General features: G+C 36.0%; 1 protein-coding gene across 1 annotated transcript in view; it reads right to left on the reverse strand.

The window, feature by feature from the left end:
* The window catches only part of FBN2 (fibrillin 2), a 235,335-nt gene that overhangs the window by 16,263 nt on the left and 197,849 nt on the right, over positions 1-21,223 (reverse strand). The window contains exons 48-62 of the mRNA XM_081231423.1: positions 21,089-21,208; positions 18,186-18,311; positions 17,368-17,520; positions 16,500-16,565; positions 16,060-16,185; positions 15,360-15,479; positions 14,335-14,457; positions 13,770-13,901; positions 8,490-8,615; positions 6,969-7,175; positions 5,898-6,023; positions 4,192-4,314; positions 2,854-2,970; positions 2,105-2,233; positions 272-391 (exon numbers count right to left, since the gene is read on the reverse strand). Of these exons, the coding sequence (XP_081087549.1) occupies positions 272-391; positions 2,105-2,233; positions 2,854-2,970; positions 4,192-4,314; positions 5,898-6,023; positions 6,969-7,175; positions 8,490-8,615; positions 13,770-13,901; positions 14,335-14,457; positions 15,360-15,479; positions 16,060-16,185; positions 16,500-16,565; positions 17,368-17,520; positions 18,186-18,311; positions 21,089-21,208 (1,914 nt within the window). The remainder of the gene's footprint in view (positions 1-271; positions 392-2,104; positions 2,234-2,853; positions 2,971-4,191; positions 4,315-5,897; positions 6,024-6,968; positions 7,176-8,489; positions 8,616-13,769; positions 13,902-14,334; positions 14,458-15,359; positions 15,480-16,059; positions 16,186-16,499; positions 16,566-17,367; positions 17,521-18,185; positions 18,312-21,088; positions 21,209-21,223) is intronic.

Consider the following 21,223-nt stretch of genomic DNA (forward strand, 5'->3'; position numbering starts at 1 on the left):
CTTAGAATTACACCTAGCAGAAAATTAAAATTATGAAAGCTCTAGTTGAGTTACCATTTAGGTACTTAACATTTTTACTATGTATATTTTCAAATACACACATGTACAGAGACTAGTTTAATGGATCCCCATGCATCAGTCCTAAGTACTGGTTTTTAAGTTCTAGGGTTTAAAGTCTACACTGAAATGCCAGTCTTTATTGTTTGCTCTTTTTACTCAAAGATACTTTAACGTGAGAAAAGCAGATGCTGTGTAACAAGCGAGTGCTCACCGACACACTGATTCCACTGGTAATGCTGAATATATCCTTGAGGGCAGCCACACCTGTAGCCTCCCAGGATGTTCTGGCAGCCATGCTGGCACCTATGGTTTCCATCACATTCATCAACATCTGCAAAAACAATCCCAGCAAGATCTTTATGTAACCTTTCTTCTACTATTCTTAAATGAACTCCAAACACAGCCTGGGGTAACTATTATCACAGGAACAAACAAACAGGACATACTGAGGGGCTGTGATTTTTCCAAGTCACATGGTTATTAATCAGTGGTGGTGCAGAGAACAGTTCTGAGATAAGAAACCACATCATTCTTATGCTATCCACCAGTCATGCCACGTCAGTGCTCTAAATAACAACTTAATGTCAGCAAATCAACCATAGCAACCACAAATGTTGTGCATTTTGGATGGATTAACTACATACGGTATGATTTATTTGGTAAATGATATAAATATCTTTGCATTATATATTCCAGTAGGTTCAAAAGTGATTGACATATAATCCTCATTTTTGGGAAGATACAAGCACTACAGAAATACCTAAAAAGTATAATGGTTTGCACACAAAAAATTTTATTACCATTCAAGATTAATTAGATGCAAATTTAAAGTATTCTAAATATGTTATTTTTAGACACGATATAGTATTATGACACATATGGAATAATTTCTTTGTTCAGACATGCATACTCTTCTGGAATGACAACTGAGGCTTTGAAACCTACCCATAAAAAGTGAAATGAAATTGGCATGTCTGATGTATGCGTAACAAATTTATATGGATAATTAATAAATGATATCTTATGTGGATGGTTACAAGCCAAACCCACACATGGTAAGCAGCTGTATGTTTAGAATACTTTCAAAGTCTCAATGACTTCGAATACAAAATATTAAAATAGAAAATTTTTAAATTGAATTTTTCTTGGAAAATTAGATACATATAAAAGTCCTATAATTCTTAGAGTATATTAAAAAACTTTGAGTAATTCTTAGAGAATATTAACAATTTTGAATATATTTCTAGAATTCAAAATCATATATTTCTAAGAATAATTAATTAAAGGGTGACTAATATCAATAAAGACATAAATTACAATTGTATATAAAAATAGAAAGGGGATGTATATGCTCTCAGAACCTCCGGCATGAGCATTTTGTAAAAGCTACCAATCCTAGTACATTTGTCTCATACGCTAGCACTTGCAATGGAAATACTGAAGAACAATATAATATTTTATTGACCACAGGCAAATTCTTATTTTATTCCCACTTAAATGTTCCCTTGGACTTAATAGGAAATATCTATTGTGACAGAGACTTTATAGGAAATGCCCTTTGTAGAAAAGAGAGTGAATCAGGAGTCTCAGACCAAATAAAATCGCCATCAGTTTTCCCCCAGAGCTTTCTGTACATTTTTTCGGTTCTCTATAATTCGTTCTTTGTCTTACACATAACATTTACACATTCAAGTATCATGGAACAGACATCCAATTTTTTTCTGGTATACTCATACACTACTGTAAACTAAATTAGGTACAGAATTCTTTTTCAGTTCAATTCTTTTGTAGATCAGTAATTAGGTAAACAGTTACTTTAGAAGCCAATTTGTACTCACAGAATTTTTGTTTCATCACATTAAGGTTTTCCTCTGCCCCCAAAATGATACATGAAAATTTATGAACAAAAAACTCAATTTCTGGGTTTTATTTTGTTAATTTTTTTTTCTTTTGAGATGATCTCAATTTCTTATTGAGTGGCTTGGAAGTTAAAAGAAAACAGTTTGCTCTATTAGAACAAGAATATTTGAGCAAATAAACTCACCTTCACAGTTCAGTCCCGTGGCATCAAGAGAGAACCCTCTTTGGCATTCGCAGCTGAAACTTCCAGGGGTGTTTTGACAGATTCCTTTTGCTCCACAAAGTGAAGGCTGAGACCCACATTCATTGTTGTCTAGCAAAGCACAAAGTGGGAGAGCGTCAAGCTTCCCACTTATATGACTCAAATTTTACTACATGAAGTAAAAAGTGAAGTATGAAAGCCTAAGTTTCATGATGTGAAAACAGAATTTTAGGGAAATGTATACCATTATTCATGGTCATGTTAAAGGCAAAAATGGTCAGAAAAAATATATTTCAAGAGATTTGAAATTAGAGCATATTTTGGGTCAATTGAGGACATGGTTTTCGATAGTACAGACTGAAAGTCTCTTAACCTGTGTGTCTTCTAACATAAAAAAAAAAAACAAACCCAGCATGTTCATTAGCATGTTCTAAATTATAGTGAGCCTTTAATCATATTTTATCTGAACAAACATGGTTATATTTAGAATGCAATATAAAGGCATTGCCTGGAATACACCTGGTGTGCATGTGCTTGGACTATACAGGATTTTTTCCTTTGGATATTGTTCTAGTGAAAAAAATATATATTATTAACAACATTTTTAGACCACTAATTATGAGTGATTGGTTTTAATGTAAATACTGAGCCATTATTCTACCATTTTTTAAGTACAGTTTTAGGCTTCTACTAAAAGTTTGCAAAATTTCCCTTTTGTAGTTTTGTCTTACCAATACAAGCAGTGTGATGCTGTGTGAAACCAGGTGGACATTTACAGGTAAAACCTCCCAAAGTATTGACACAGAGGAACTGGCAGTTGTGTTGTTTCGTTTGACATTCATCAAGGTCTGCAATGAAAGAGAAGACTATGAAAATTGGAGCAAAGTTATCTGGCAAATCAGGAAGCCACCAGGAGTATTTTGTCTAGATTTCTGTTGGAAGCTTTGTAGGTATCCATATGCATATGGCAAGGGGTTTCTTTTCACATACTTAAGCAGTATAAATATTATGGGCTACAATGATAGGATGGCTAAGGTGATACATACCACAAAGTTTTCTTAAAATAAAAAACTGAAAGGATGAATCATAATGGTCTTCGTGAACTGTTCTCAAAACTAATATCCAAAGGTTATAATTCTTGTATTTAATGCACAGTTTAGTACGTCTGGTCACTTATTTCTATTAAGGAAGGGATTAAACAAAAATAAAACAGAATCTGAAAATTGATGAAGGTCTTAACACAAACACTGAGTCAGGTTCTCAGGATCCAAATGAAAACACCGTCATAAATATCAGAAGAAGCAAAAACACAGCATCTATAATTCTAGTCATAAATGGAACTAGTATTTGAACTATACTGACAGAAAACTCAAAATCTGATTTTGGTTGGATTGGAACTTTAAACAACGTGCAAAATTAAATTGACTCATAATGGTTCACTAAGTAGAGCCAAGAGAATAATATTGCTTCCTATTATTCTATTCTATTTGTTTTTTGGTATTTCTTGGAAATAAAACTTCATCTTCTTGAGAATAAACTGTATTTCGAAAATTTAATTAGACAGAAATTTCCTCAGTCCATTATTTTCATACCGATCAGGTTTACTATAAAATTGGACATATGAGTATAGTATTGAAGCTCTTTTAATTATCTAATTTAGTTTGATAATTACTACTAATACTATGTAAGCAAAAATTTAAATTTACCTATTCATTTTCAATCTTCTGCAGTAAACGTGTAATAAAGATAGTTTAGAGAAATGAAATCTCAAGTAAGCAACAAAATAAATATTATTTTAGTTGTTCAATCTCTTCCTTCACTATAGCTTTCTGTATTATTTAATTTATTTTTCAGTTTGTGTGGTTTGCTGTAAGAAGCAAACCACTGTAACCCAGGTTTTAATTCTCTCTGCCTCCTGGCATGTGTCCTTTGGTAGAATTTTCTATGAATCATAAAATGGTCACTAGGAAGATGTGCTTTAGTGAAGGTGAGACACACAGTATTATCCCTGATTAGCTGACTTTGAATCTGAAAAAAGAGAGGGTCACAAACGCAGACTCTTCACTCACCTTTGCATGTCTTTCCATCCTCCTGTAGGACATAGCCCCGAGGACAGGAGCACTGGTAACTCCCCTCGGTGTTCTTGCAGATGAAGTTGCAGGGTTTTGGGGACTGTGAACATTCATCAAGATCTAAGCAAAAGTGATATGAGGATTAAATTATTGGTTAGAAGGAAAAACCAGTCCCTTTCCTCCTTCCATATTCTCACTTCATCTTTTTCTTTTCTTCTTCAACTTAAAATGGAAAATAGAAACGAGGCACAGAACAATTTTCTCTAAAGTAATTTACTGGTTTACTCTGTCGAGCGTGTCTTGGGCAAATATTATAATATCCGGAACAACTGTCTGGGTTCAAAAAAATACACTAGATTTTTTTAGATTGGTGTACTTTGGTTTACAGCTTGAGAATCATAAACTTAAAGGCTAGAGTTTCTTTCCTTTGACACGTGGATGTGGCAGAAATTCTCAAACTCTTAGCTGACACTCCCCTAAGAATCTTTTGGCATCACAGACTGTGCTGGAAGTCTTCCACTTCCCCCTTCAGATGCAGTCCTCAACTTGGTCCACCCCATTTTCGGGCCCAGGAGGCTGAACTGCACAGACACCATTAGCAGGCTCTCCTGCCCTCTGTCTTCAGGCTGGTCCTTAATTCCTCAATTCCCTCCTCGCAAGATGGGATCAGAGGTCACAGATGTTCTCAAGGCAGGTCTCTGGGCAAAACTTCTTCCCTCTTCTAAGTTTCAATCTTTCCCTCTATCTTTGGCCCAGAGGTGGTACAGCCCCAGCACTCAGCATTATCCCTTGTAGTTTCTGCCCACTCTGCCCACACGTTTATATACTGTCTCTTTGTCAAAAACAAGTCTCCATAAACTGTCCTTATTTGAATATGCCACCTTCTTTCTGCTAGGACTCTGATAGCAAATCACCTCCATTTCCCCCATAAAACACATTGATTGATGCCCACAGAATGCTAAAACTCATGATTGATAGCCTAGTCTCTATCACTGTCTTGCCCAAACAAGTGAGTTGAATGTTTACTAAGATTTAGTTTGGTTTTTCTTAACCTTTTCATGCCAGGTATGCTTGTTATTAAAACAAGTTGATGAAATATGAAGGAGAAAATTTTTTTCTCTAATGAAAGCCAAATGCTTTGGAAAGATTCAGAAAGGCAAGCTACCAACCCCCTCCAATTGTCATAGAATGGTGTCGATGAGACAATAAAATAAATTAGAAAAAGAGATTGTAAAAATGTAGAAGGTCTCTGTACTGAGACTGCTTTGCAACTGGAAATTTTAGATGATGCTTAATTGGTATATTTTATGCAAAAAAACCACAATGAGAAACAAGCAAAAAGCACTCTCTCCATATGCCAACACACAATTTCACAATCAAAAGTCCTATTCTTTCATTAAAAGAATGACAAACAAACGTGCCTTTATACATTTTAAATTAAACATAAAATGTTGAAAATATATTTTTAATAATTTGTTTCCCTAATTGCATAGACTTTTTGATGAATTGAACAATTCTGTGTCTCACATTACTAGACAAGGCCTTGGACAACTCCTATGATATTAAGAACCACATTGCTAAAAGGAATGGCATTTTTTAACAAAATGTACATTCCAAAGCTCCATAATAAAGATACTCTGCTGACAGTAAAAGACATGTAGGAAACCACCACCCAGATGCAGAGACACCTCGCCTTGCCTTACCCACACACGAGGTTCCGCTGATGTCCGTGGTGTAGCCAACCTTGCAGAAGCACCGGAAGGAGCCCATGGTATTGATGCACTGACCATTGGTGCAGAGATTTGGCATAACTTTGCATTCATCAATATCTGTGTGCCAAAAACCCCAAGGCAAAAACAAATGTAATTTAATACAGATGCAAGAATAAAACTGGTTAGAAACTAAGAGAAATTAAGGAATTGACAGATCACTAAGAACCAACATTCATAATTGTGCTGGTGTAACTTTTCATCATTCAGTCCAGTGGCAACATGGAAGGGAGAGAAAAAAGAGAATCTGAAGTGATAGGAAGAGGTAAACAAAAGGAAGGCTATGTTGAAAGCCCCACTGAAGTCTACTCGTTCTGCAATCTAAGTATGAATTATTTTTTGGGAATCTAGAAAGCTACCCCTCTGAAGTTCAACTAATTTGGAATTTGTGATAGTATACCATGGATTGGCTTTAAATTCATACTTGTATTAGACTGAAGAAAGGGTTTCATTAGCAAAGTAATCAAGCACAGGGTCAAGAATCTGTACAGTAATAGAGGAAAATGATATTTTTAGGACATTAGTATACTGATTGTACCAAAAAAATGGAAACTACTAATCATTTATGAGACTTGCTGGTTCGTAAATATGTTGCAAACAGAATGAGTTCCTGCGTACACTCAAACAAATGTGTTACACACAAACAAACAAGCAACCTTTATTTAAATGAAGCAAGTATAGTTCAGGGGTTATACATGGCCTTTGGGGTTAGACAGATATGTTCCATTCCTTGGTCCATCCCTTAAAAAGGCTGTGATCTTGGGAAAATGATTTATCGTTTAAGCTTTGTGCTTCAGTTTCTATCTTTTAAAATAGGAATAATAATAGATTCCGCCTTTTAGATTTGATATGAAGATTATACTTTTTAAAGTCTCTGAAGCATTAGCGAAAAGCATATACAACCACAACATACACATATTATAGCTATTATTTTACTTCCTTCAAATTAATCTGAATTAATGTTCACTGTGTTAATAATATGCATGAATTTCCTCAACTCCTTACCTCTTCCATCAGTGGTATATCCTGGGCCATGAGGACATATCTTTTTGTACTGGGCAGTTCCAGGAAGTGGGCAGAGCTCACACTGGTGACCCCAGCCTCGCCCCCCATCGCAGCAGCATTCTGACTTTGTGACAAGGTTACGGCTGCTGGATGCCATCTGACACATGGTCTGCAATACCTCTGCAAAGCAGAGTCCCTGTCGATTGTCTGAAATGACAGTGTAGTTAATAGGCATCAATGTCAAGGAACTGACATCTTGGTCTTCAAATTAAATAGGACAGTCAATGTTCTCCTTAGAAATACTTTCTTAAAAGCTAAATATTCTTTTAAGACAATGTTTAAGACACTGATTAGAAAGTTTTGTTGGAGATTAATTTCATGGAGTGCTCTTTCACTAAACACAGTTTATTAAATTTAATAATAAGTGAAACTATACTTAAGAAATAGATTTGGGATTTTTCTTTTTTTTTCATCTGCAGCTAAGTGATAGTAAACTACCATTCCTGTAGAATCCAGATAAAAGGAAAATCAAAGAAAATTACTTCCCTTTAAATAAGCAAATGAGCAACAGGATTTGTTTTTGAAAAGCAAATTCTAGACTATGTTATAATTTTGGTACATATTCAATCTAATCTCCTGTATTTTAGACAACTAAAAGACTGCTCAAACATTGGATTAAGTAGTTTTTTTATTATAAATAAAGGGATTTCAATGATATAAGTAGGCAAAGAGATCTTTTATGTGGTTTTAAGAACCATTCTAATGAACTGTTAATAATATGAACAGAAAAGAACACTTTTTCTGTAGGTTATCTTTTCTATTTCCAGAAAGGTCTAGATTTAAGACAATAGCCAATTTCTTGACTAATAATTTCCTAGAATTTGAAGCAGATGACAGCATTTTGAGAACAATCTGATGTAGTTGAAATGTTCTATTTTTGCATCAAATCCAGTGATGAGTGCTGTTTCTCTGTTTGCCTTAAATTTTACTACTCCATACTTTTACACCTGCTCATAATTAACTAAAATGGTTTATGATGTATGCATGTTATCATTAAAATGTCTGAGACTTATATTTTCCAAAAGAAAATATTTTGTAAAACATTTTCCTGTACCATAAAATAAAAATCAACTTTCACTGAATTTTTGAAATGTGGCATATTCTTTAATATCATTAATATAGCAAAGCTTACCTTACATAGCAAATATTTTCTTTTGGAATTAAATCATCCCCTGATGTAAGTTTTACTAAAGTCACATTTTCCATAGAGCTTAATTAATCTTAATTTTGGAAAGACCATTTAAGATGGTTATTTACATTAAGCATAGACGTAGGTACAACACATACATATACAAATATGTCATTTTAATAGATGTCTACCTTTAAGGAAGAGGTACGTGGATTACTCAGATTGGGGAATCTGTTTAGCAGACAAGGATACATATGTAGAACTCTTCTGTGATGATGTCACAAAACAGATGTTTTATTTACCAAGTAAAATATACTCGTTTATCAACTTACCAAGGCATTCAGTGCCTGAAGAGCTTGACTGAAAGCCTTCATTACACTCGCACCTATAGCTCCCAATAGTGTTAACGCAACGCCCATTTTCACAGATTCCTGGCTTGGTCCTGCATTCATTTTCATCTTTAGAAAAGCAAATAATGTGAATCATGAGTAGACTATAAAATTATAATTTACAAATTTATCTTCTAATGGGTTATACCATATTTAAAACTTCCTCACCAAAATATTAATATGATAGAATACTAATTTATTTTTAAATTTACCTCATCCTTCCAAGATGGGTTCTTTGTTAACAAAGTGTTTTTTTCCCTTTCTTTCTTTTCCTCTTCCTCTTTTTGGGAAAGAGGTGATATTTGATAGACAATTAGAAAATTGGCCTCCAAAAGGGATTACTGACAAGGAGAGAAAGAACTTTGGGGAAGAGGATGCCAATTTATGTGATGAGAGAGAGGCTGAGGGCAGGGGAGGGGGGTAGGTGTTAGGAAGAGCTGGAGAGTAGGGTAAAAGGGCACTTAGGCCACGGATAAAGGACAAGTTCCTAGACTGACTTTGAGTAAAATCACAGGAGCGGAGCAGTGTGTTAAGGGCGGCTAATGGAAGAAGGAATTTAGGCCGTACTGCTCTTTTGGTTGGTGATAAATAAATAAATATATTAGAGCCAAATTGTTTTATTAAAATCCCTATATACTTACTTATTGTGTTTATTTGATATTTTGTAAATTTTGTTTGAGGTATTTTTCAAATCAATGTTGTCAGAAGCATGAGAACTCATGAAAATTAAATCCTTCTGATTAATTGCTCCTTTCATGTCTATACTTTTCAATCTTCAATCTGTTAATATTTATTTTGCATGTGCTTGCTTTTTATTAGCATTTTCCTTGAATATCTTGTCCTACCCCTTTATTTTCAATCTAGCTCACATTTTGATTTGGTACGTTTCTTGTAAAAAGCAATAAGCTGCATTGTAAAAGAATTTTTTAAAGTACATTTGCCTTTTAACAGAAATTTGAACTATTTCCAAACTGATGTGTTTGGACTCTTGCCTGCCATTTTATATTATTTTATATTTACCATGCTATTGCCCCCTTCTCTCAATATTTCTTTGATCAGTCTAGTTTTCTCTGCCCTCCTCTCATCCCTAACTCATGTCTGGAAGTTGTAATCTTCTATTCTTCCAGTGGTAACCATGAAACAAGTTCAACATATACTTTAATAAATATTTTTCTATTAATATCAAGAGGTATCTGTTTCAAAAGCTTCTGACCATAACGAGTACCTTGGTATGAGTTCTTTCTCTTCTCTCCCTGTGTCACCTGCCATGTTGATGTGGTTGAGAAATTTTGGTTTGTTATGCTTTTGTTTTTACGGACCACCAGCATCTATTTAAACCACATAATAAGGGTTACTGGTTTCTTGGCTTACCATTGCTTCACGTATACTACTACTTCCCCTTGAATTAACTTTAAAAAATATATTGGAATATAGTTTGGTAATCATTTCAGAGACGGTATGTGGGTGATAAATATTCTACAACACGTTTCTGACAATGTCATATTTTTGTTTGCTTTATCACTAGATTGGATATAAAATTTTAGTTCAAAATTATTTTTCCTTAGAATGTTTTGAAAATACTGATGCTCCATTGTTTTCTTTTACCCAGTATTAAGGTTCATTTGTAGGAAATCTGGTTTTGCTCTCTTGGGAGCTTTAAGGATTTTCACCTGTTATTGTTCTGAAACTCACTGTGATATTTCTTGTTAAAGATTTTTTTTTCTTTTAGGAAAATTATTGCATAAAGTTTAAAGTATATGCAAAAGCATTAAACTGAGTTATGGATTTAAAAAATTGTATAGTGTTTCTTATTTCTAGAATCTGAGGGTTCAAGGTCTACCTTCTTGATCTCATCCTGTCCCTAATGTTGATACCTTTATTTTGATTAGTATTTTAGTTGTCTGATTTGAATTACTTTTTTCAAGAAGGGCTTTTGTTGGATATACTGAGTGAGTTCTGCCATGTTTGATGATATATAGTACAGCTTTTATACTTGAAAGATAACTTGATGTATCTTAAAGTCTTGAATTACTTTTGCTTTCACACCTTTGGCACTGAGAATCCCTGAGAGAACTTGACAAAAAGAAATTACAATGGGGACTTCCTTGGTGACGCAGTGGTTAAGAATCCGCCTGTCAATGCAGGGAACATGGGTTCGATCCCTGGTCTGGGAAGATCCCACATGCCGTAGAGCAACTAAGCCTGTGCGTCACAACTACTGAAGCCCGCACGCTGCAACTACTGAGCCCACATGCTTCAACTACTGAAGCCTGTGTGCCTAGAGCCCGTGCTCTGCAACAGAGAAGCCACTGCAATGAGAAGCCTGTGCACTGCAACGAAGAGTAGCTCCCACTGGCCGCAACTAGAGAAAGCTCGCACGCAGCAACAAAGACCCAACGCAACCAAAAAAAAAAAAAAAAAGAAAATTACAATGGATCTCATGCGTAAGAAGTCAGAATTGTAACAGTGTCTTCCATACATGTTATTTCTACCCTTTCATACACTTTGAGAAACATATATTACTCTATAAACATGACTTAGGAGTCTAGGTTTAACTTAGTGTTCAGATCTTGTAAGAACAGTGTTTTCAGATCTTAGAAAAACAGTGTTTTTGAAAGAACCACTGCATAACCAAACCTCTAAGGTGATCTATTTTAACTTTATTAAGTAGTGGATTTTGAATGAAATATCTATTAGATGAAAAGAAACTATGAAATCCAATTATAATCTGATGGGTTGTTGCAGACATTTAAAAATTAATTTAATATTACATACGTAATTCAGGAATTCACTCTTTTGTAAAAAATTAAAATTGACACATAAAGTTGAATTCACTTCAGACCAGTAACCTCTAATCTCAATAGTGTCCCTGGATGTAATTCTTTTTCTACAAATTGGCGTTTATATCCTTTTTCTCTTAAATTTTTGCCCACTAATTTTAGCATCCATCTGGATCTTGTCTGCTTTAATGTTATATTTTTTGTAATTCAAAATGTATAACTGAAACATATCTAAAAAGACCTGATTGCTACAAATCTTAGATTTATTTTCTTTCTTTTTTAAAAATTTTCCTGACAATGCAAACAAATGTTGGGAAATTTCTCTTGAGCATAAGATTTTCCAAGTTGCCACAGAAACCTAGTAATGATAGAAAAGATTAATAATATTTTACAGTTTGCATATTGTATAATGAACCTAATAGAGTCTTTTAATTTTTAATCTATTTGGCTATTTGCAAAGAAAATAATACACCATATTTTTCCAGTTTGATAGCTAAAATTCAGATTTTTCTGGTTGCTGAATACAGTAAAATGATATAATTACCTTATATTCCTCTTGATTCCTGTTATATCATCGATCTTATTACTTTCAAATCATTTCTCTCTCCTAATAATATTCATTACACCAAATTTATTAAATATTCACAGTGCCTTAAGTCACACAAATCATATTTTGCTTTTGCATGCACATCTTGTAACTAATATATGCTATCAATAGTGAGAACTTGGAGTGTAATTTGTTGTGGAAGAAAGCACGCTGGCCTTGGGGAAAAGCTTTTGTATTCCAATATGATGTTGCAATATAAACACAAAAATAAAGAATTAATGGTTAAAAATAGATAAATAAATCAATCTTTTCCTGTGTATTTACTGGCTTGCATATGTACCTACAGAAAACATATTGTATGATTTACAGTTTTCTTTAAAATATGACACATTGTATATATTATTCTGTAACCAAATATTTAGAGGTATTTTTACTTCAGTACATACACATATCTATTTTATTCCTTTTAACTGCTCTGTAAGGTTTCATAGCATTGCCATGCCACATTATTTAGCTGTCGTCCTGTGATGGGCATTTAGGTTGTTTCCTACTCTTTCTTTATTTTTTGGTGGTTACTACAATCAAAATTTAGTGGATATCCTCATATTTCTTTTCCTATGGTAGATTCATTTTTATTTTTATTTATTTATTTATTTATTTTTGAGGTACGCGGGCCTCTCACTGTTGTGGCTTCTCCCGTTGCAGAGCACAGGCTCCGGATGTGCAGGCTCAGCGGCCATGGCTCACGGGCCCAGCTGCTCCGCGGCATGTGGGATCTTCCCGGACCGGGGCACGAACCCATGTCCCCTGCATCGGCAGGCGGACTCTCAATCACTGTGCCACCAGGGAAGCCCGGTAGATTCATTTTTAAAAACAACTTTACTGAGGTATTATTTACCGACTACAAAATTTCCATTTTTAAGTGTACACTTCAATGATTTTTAGTAAATTCCGGAGTCATACAGTCATTGCCACAATCCAGTTTTAAAACGTTTCCATTTCCCAAAAGGATCCCCAGTGACCGTTTACAGCCACTCTCCATTCTGACTCTTAGCACCAGGCAATCACTAATAGATTTATTTTAAGAAATACTATTATTATGCTATTTTTTCCCAAATGAGAAATTATTAGTAATCTTCAAATGTTCCTCCAAAAATATCCACATTTTTCTGGGTATTGGAGGTTAAAAAGGGAGCACAGCAGATTCTTAATTAAAGAAAGGGAGCCACTTATTCTCAAGGAGGAGGAAGACTGTGTCATGGGCTGCAGTGCCCCAGGTGACAACACTTTAGGGAATAAGTGCTGAGATACTGGATGGGGTGGCCATGACCAGCTTACATGGCGTGATACTTCAGTACACATCATAAAATCATAACATTTCAAATTCCTGAGGTCATCTTAGAGTCCCAGCCCTACCTCCTCCCTTTATAGATGAATTAACTGAGGTCCAAAAACATTAAAAAATATGGCTAAGTCACAGAAATACCCAGCCTGTAACAGAGTTCTGGAGATTACCTGCCTCATTACTCTTCTCATTCATGGAGTGACACAAAAGCGAGAATATTAACTCATACTTTTAATTTTGCTACATAAGTAAGTAGCATTGTTTCAAGGAGCTTTTCCAAACTTCTAAATTTAATGATTTAGATTTACAAGACAGAGAATGATGATAAACAAGAGGGCATATATTCTAGGACAGGCATAATCTCCACTGTATTATCCAGAAGCTATTGTATTAGCATGGACCCTGAGATCGAAGAAATCTAGCTATATAGCACAGCCTTGAAACAGCTGGAAAATAGCTGGCTTGCAGTTAGGATGATTTGGGAATAGCGCTGTAAATCTGTCTTGGAGTAGGAGTATTAAATAAGAAGACACCATCCCATAAAGCCTTACCTACACAGCCTTCTCCGTCAGGCCTTCGGGTCATCCCAGGCGGGCAGATGCACATGAAAGTGCCAATCAGATTCTTACACATCATGCCCCTAGATTCACAGTCATGTAGCCCTTCAGCACATTCATCCAGGTCTATAAAATATTTTTAACAGGAAAAACATAGAAGTAAGAAATTTTCAGGAACAGGCTATTTTTTAGTATTTTTATGTCACTTTTTTGGTCTTCTGGCTCTTATTATGTAACAGAGGAAGGTGGAGCCCAGTCTTGTTCAACTGTTGGCTGTATTCTAGATTTATAAAATTTCAGCATTGGTCCTAAAGATAAGAAGTTCAGAAAAGGGCTATCTTTGCTTTAATAAGAGCTCAAGAGTGTGACATCTTATTTTTGACTTAATTGGACAGACCATCAAGTATCTTGTTATCTAGATATGGAAATCTACCAGCAATGTTGTCAGATACATTTCTCTAAAGCTCTAGAAGAAGATAGCTGAGAACCATAAACTCATTAAGATATATTTCCAGCATGGCAAATAAAGTGCTAACTACTCCCCTGTCTGTGGCCTTACCTTTGCACATTTTCTGGTCTTCCCTGAGGGCATAGCCAATCGGGCATGTGCATTCGTAGGACCCGAAGGTGTTCATGCAGCGGAAAGCACACAGCAGTGGGTTCTGGGCACACTCATTGATATCTGATCAAGAAAAGAGGCAGGCATGTGCTCAGCCTAGAGTTCTAATTACTTGCTCAAATAAACACTGATGTATTTGCACCTAACTCATCCTCTAACAAATAATAACTATAAACTCTGAAAAAAATACAAAAACAACACCTCAAGTGGTTTTTAGTGGTGAGCTGAAAGTCAGCAAACAACAGGCAAAGAATAGGTTCTCAAGTATTTTTTTCCTGTGGATAGCACCAGTCCTGACAGCAGCACCTGGCAGCTAAATCTTCAGTAGAACCTTTCTGAGCTTCTGTCCAGGAGGATTCAGGTGAGGGAGCCTTGGGGCAACCAAGGCTGCTGAAGAATGAGGAGGAATCCCGGAAATGAGAGGACCAGAGGTAGAGAAATACCTTATTCAGTTTTTTTGCATAAACGCAGCCCAAGTTGCTGACTTAACCATGCATGTATAGGCCAAAATCAAAGAAGCTAGCCACTAGGGTTTAAAGAGCAGAACTGAAATCTGAACCACTGTCTTCCATAGGTCTGACAGTCCACTTTTATGTTTATCCAAATTAACTGCCTGCTAAGACAAAAGCATCAATATTCTTCAAAATAATATAACTGATTCCAGAAGACATCATTCACAATATCCAGGGCATAATCCAAAATTACTTAGGAACCAGGAAAATGTGACCCAATCTCATGGGAAAAGATAAGCAACTGACGCCAACTCTGAGAGGACCAAGATGCTGGAATTATCAGACAAGGGCTTTAAAGTAGCTTTTGTAACTATGCTCACTGAGATAAAGGAAAATATGTTTGTGATGAATATAATCATCAAGAGAATGTCAGAATAGTATAAATAAAAACTGAGACATGAAAAACCCTTTCTATATCAAGAAGAAATAATACTAAAGAAAAGTATCACTTGCCTTCACAATTCATCATGGGCCCTGGCTCAAAGCCTTCATTGCAGTTGCATTCAAAACTCCCAATAACATTGGTGCACGTCCCATTTCCACAGGGATTGCCAATTGAACATTCATCGGTATCTGAAAAAGAAGAATAAGAAAGTGCCACAAAATCTGGAGAAGGTTTAGTTTTATAGGAGTATGCCCATGAATATCCATCTGGCCTTCACACATGTCCCAGATCTGTGCAGGGCACACATGACTCTTGCAACCCCCCTTGGCCTTGGCTGGCTGGCCTTTATGCAGGGCAGAGAACCCCGAGAGATCAAGTGTGCAATGATCTGAGGCTTCAGACAGCTGTGGCTTGCCCTAAAAAAAACACAAACCCAGGGAGGGATGTGGTCTTCTGCCACCAGAGCAGAAGTGGAGAGTCATAAAGTAAAATGGATCTCTTTCCCAGTTAGTGGTTTTGGCAATTGTAAATCTCTAGACACATCAGAGTTTGTATATTTGGTTGAAGGCAGAGGTTGGGCAACTCTCCCCATCTTCACACAAACCAGGTCAACTGGAAAATGTAGAATGGGAGAAGAAAGAGCAGTTACTAGCTACTTATCCTGGGTTTGTAAATCCCACTGCCACCCAGGGTGCCTGAGAGACCTTTTGCTGAATATAAGAAAGAAAACAGAACTTTCAAAGTGTGAAATGTGGAGTCAGCACTTACCCACACAGCGTACTCCAGTGTAATCAAGGTTGTAACCCATTGGACATTCACAGCGAAAAGACCCATCTGTGTTGATACACTGACCGTTTGAACAAATGCCAGGGCTCTCAAGACATTCATTGACATCTAAAATACAGAATCACCCATGAACTTTCTTACATAAAAAGATATGCCCAAACTGTATATATCTATTCAAAAGAGCCTTAAAAATTTTTAAACATATAAACATTTCTTTTATCAGAGAAATATATAAGGTATTTCACATGTTACAACATAGTCTTATGATAAATATAGTGCATACGATAAATATATAATAAATATTGTATTTGTGCATTAAATGCAATATACTATGCTATACAGTAAAATCAGCAGGATTATAAAATAAATGTACAAAAATATACTTATGTAAGACTATAAAAATAAAATGTATCAAACCACACCTTCACGGGTATCATGAAGACTAGGAACGGTTCCATGGCCATAGGGACATAAATCCTGGAATGCCACTACAGAGAAAAACACAAACTACCCATTATCAAAGAGTCTCAACTATCAGAGAACTTAACTGATTATTGATAATACATGAAATTAGGCTTACTTCCCCTCTACAAGGCTGTTTTTAGTAAGAGTCTTTTTATTTTTATAATTTATTGCAAAAGCAACACTGAGCATATTTAGAGGTCACCTGAACTTGTCCAGCTTCTCCCAGAGTGCCACCTATGGAGGGTGTCTGATTCTGTCTGCTTGCTTGTTTAATGTTGGTCAGCCAAAGTGCCTCTCTGCCCATTACACACAGAAGCTACCTCTGGCCTACAGACCAGGCCAGTTCCAAGCCTGCTGGAACAATCGTACCGTTCAGCTGTGCTAACTAGATCTGTGAGGCTCTTGGTCTATTCCTGCAAATGGCTATTGTGTTGACTCAGCTTCTCAAAACTTCACATAAGAGCCTGGGAGCCACAGCGTGGGATACAATACCCATGTGGGACTCCCACAGCAATCTGGAATATAATTTTCATCTCCTCCTTGGATCTCTTGCCCTGCACCTCTCAAATTCATTCCTTTCAAAACAAGTAATACTAGCCTTGGGGGGAGAAATGAAATAACGTGGTAACTCCCTGCATGTACACATGTTGAATACAAAAGCTGAAAGAAGTTCCTGAGACTAGGTTGCTCACTGAACCATTGAAGTTTATAAGTGAGGGGATAATTTCATCCTCAAAATATTCATAAATTACATAGTCCAACTGGGTTCTGCCAGACAGTCCCAAACTAGTGCAAACTGGCATTTTATGTAGTTGTTGCTCTTACCTTCATCATCTTTGGGGCACAGCTCACAGGGGTCCCCCCAGCCCTCTCCTGGCATCTTACTACAGCAGCATTTCGCCTTTGTGGTATTGAAAGCTTTGGGTACGGAACACTTTCCATTTTCAAAGTTTGTGAAACAGAAGCTCTGGCGAGTATCTAATCAAGAAAGCAAACATCACAGACCTCCTTACTGGTCATTTTAAAAGATGGAATAATTTGTACAAAACTCTGTTTCCGACAGAACATTTCTCATGGGCTGAACATGTGATGCAGATTAGATTAGCAGTTAAAAGATAGGTCTGGAAATCCTCAATTGCTGATAACACTTGCCAGTTTAAACTGACCGCTCTGTAAAATTATATTTAATTATTTAAAATATTTACAATATTTTAATAATGTGCTTAGGAAATTTGACAAATTATGCTCAATATTAAAATGATTTCCATGTCTTTTTTTTCCCCACTGTTACATTATAGCCTAACAAAATCAATCTAGGTAATTTTCAGTAGGTTACATCATATCAGAAGCAACTCCTCATCAATGTACAAAAAATCTATGCCAACAACAGAATGAAAATGATGAAACAAGATAACATTTTTTCTTTTAGTATGAAGTTTTTTAAAATGTAGAAATAGAGCCAATAATTCAAAGTACCTTAAAAATTGTACAGTGCATATACATCTGAGACCTACATTTTAAACTTACAGATGATGTATTTGCCAGAGACATATATTTTTAGTGACAAACACTGAATCATGGCTTACTGTCTAGCTTTGAAGTTTAAGGGCCAATTATGACAGAGAAGCCATTTCAAAACTTACCGAAGCATCTCCGTCCATTATCAGACAATACAAAACCAGGGGGACAGATGCACTGGAAGCCCCCAGGAGTATTGGTGCAGGAACCAAAAAGACAGATGTTGGGATCTTCATCACATTCATTTATATCTGCAGAAGAGCAGGATAATTTATTGATTTAATCAAATCAAAACATTGTTTAATATTTGAAAATAAATAATCTGTCCACACTTTAACAGTTCACTAGCCATTGGATATTTAATATGAAACAATACATTGTATTATGTATACGTTTAACTTATCTTTAAAAAATAAAGTGTTACTGCCTCAAAAGTCAAAGATTACATCCAGTTTTAATCAACCTTATGCCCCAGACTCCCAAGTCGGTCTCTAGCTCTCCAGACTTGACCGCTGGGGGTGTTTTTACATCCACCTGCCTACCTGACAGGACCACTTCAATGTCTCACAGGCATCGCATCCTCAGCAATGGTCCCCTTCTATGATGCCCCTCTCAGCAATCCACACTGGGGACCCGGAATCACATTTATTCCTCTCCCTGACCTTTCAACTTTCACATGCAAGCAGCATGTGGCCTGTAATTTCTATCTCCTCTCTACATTCAAACTCAACATCATTTGCCACCTGGATTATCGCAAATCTCCCAGCTGGACTGCTGCATCTCCTTCTCTCCTCTTCACACTGCCACCAGGGCTGGTTTTCTAAAACACACACCTATTTGAAAATCTGTGCCTGTAGAACTAGTGGAACTCAGACACGTGTTGAGAATTTTATCATTTCCACCTGATCCCAGAATGGTTCCTTAAAATATACAAGGATTCCTTACCAGTGATGTTTGGCCTTTTTTCATTGGAAGTGCTTATTTAATAGGTTATTTTAACTAAATGAATAAACATTACACAATTTCAGGCACATTAGAACATAAGCTCCATGAGGACTTATGTGATGTGTCTGTCTGTCTGGATCACTGCTGCACCCTCAGCTTAGTCTAGCACAGTGTCTGGCACATTCTACATTCTCAATTTATATTTGCAGAATTTTACTGAGTGAGTCATACCACATCATTTCTAAAGCAACCTGCAGTGCTCCATACTGCTTGCAGCACAGAGTTCAATCTTCTGAGCTGGCCAATCGATGCCCCTTACCACGTCTGTTTTGCCTCTCTTTTCAAAATGCCTCTCTGTTCCATTTCCTTCTTTGATTAGTAAATTTCTATCCAACTTTTCAGAGACAACTCAAATGTCACCAATCCTTTGTGACAGGCTTCCTGACATGTCGTCCTCTCACCACCACCATCATTATTCACAGCCTCCTACTGTGATCCCACATCCTGAACAGACCGCAGTACAGTGTCTGTCACGCTGAATTGTAAGGATATCTTTACAAAATGGGGTTTCTTACGAAATATGTCTTTTCTCTTAGGCAGTAAGTTACCTGTAGGAAAAAACTTGCTTTTTGTGTTTCCAGCACCTAAAAGATGCTGTGTCCACTGTAATGTCCACTGAATGTCAGGATGGATTTATGTGTGTGTGTGTGTGTGTGTGTGAGTGTACATATAGTCACGTTAGGAAGCATTTCATCTAGGAAAGTTGATAGAAGAGATTCTATTGATAGGATGAAGGAAATATTCTTACAGTGAAGTAAGTTAGTTAAAAACCCATTCTTACGACATGTGAAATAGTGATGTTGTTTATCAGTGGGTAAAGAAATACTCCTGAGGTTTAAAAAAATGTAAGTGAATCATAGATTTTTTTCACTAAGAAAAATGGTAGCTAAGTCTTTCTGATACAAGGAGACATATGCATTTCTATTTCCTCCTTACGGCTGACACACTGCTGCTGTCCTTGCTCCATAAAGAGATGAATCACAGGGATGTTGAAGAATTGAGATTAAATATAAACAAAGAAAATAAAAGAAAGGATCTTAAACTTTTCAAGGAAGTTTTTGCTAAGATGCTTCTAGTATTATTATTAATTATTTTTAAGTATTAAAAACACTAGACAATCTTACAAGGAACTATACAAATCAGACAAAAAAGGGACAAGATATAAACGCCAAATTGGAATGACTAGGGATACCTATTATTTGTAATTATATGGTCTGAAAAGAAATTAAATTTAACTAAGTGAACTGTTTCCTTCAGTTCCATCTATATAAGTCCCTTGACTGTGAACAGTAGAGCTACTTAGAATTTTTTTAAGAAACTGGGTAACTCAAAGGCAAAAAAAACTCTTAATCATTTCACGTTAGAAGAACCACACTAAGATGCTGGTGCTTCTGAATTTCAACAAAACTGTTAAAAATAATTTGTACAAAAGTGAAATAAAGTAACTGTAAAAAGGTCGGTCTTCATCTTGTCCACCAGGCAATTCTGGGACCCACTTTTGATGTGGTTACAGCGTTCTTGTACACTAGGAGAGTTTCCGCAGAAAAACATCTGTTCTGACAAATGGATTAATATTTTCTGTTTTGACATGTGGCCTTCCCAGGGAAAAAAATGTTTCAACAGCATTGTCAAGATTTTCTGCTTCACATTTCTAGGACTCCAGACACCTTTAATAGCTGTTTTAAAATTGGTTGCCAAAGATTACAATTTTTGTAGACACACTTTAAATTCAGTAGAAAGTCTCTGTTGACATTTGGAAAAAAGCTTAGAATGCACTGAAAATTCTTTGACTAGTATAAGATTTCTGTTAATGAAAAATCCCACATCCTTAAATTCTTTATTCTCACCACTCCACCTTCAAATCATTTCTGATGGTTCAATAAAACAGATGTAGGCAGCTATATGTTTAATTCCTTGGGTCAGCATGCTTACAGTGGTTTGGATTTAATATATTTCCACAGAGTCTATACCAGGTCTTATTATACTAAACAGCTCACGGACTCAAAATAAACGTTAGCCTTACCGATGCAATTCTCGCTTTTTACTTCATACCCTGGGGGACAGATGCATCTGAAGGATCCCTCCAAATTCTGACAGGTGCCAGGAGAGCAAGAGCCAGGAAGGGCAACACACTCATTAGTATCTTTAAAGAGAAACA

The sequence above is a fragment of the Mesoplodon bidens genome (genome assembly GCF_964165515.1).
Source record: "Mesoplodon bidens genome assembly, chromosome: 4".
NCBI lineage: Eukaryota > Metazoa > Chordata > Mammalia > Artiodactyla > Ziphiidae > Mesoplodon > Mesoplodon bidens.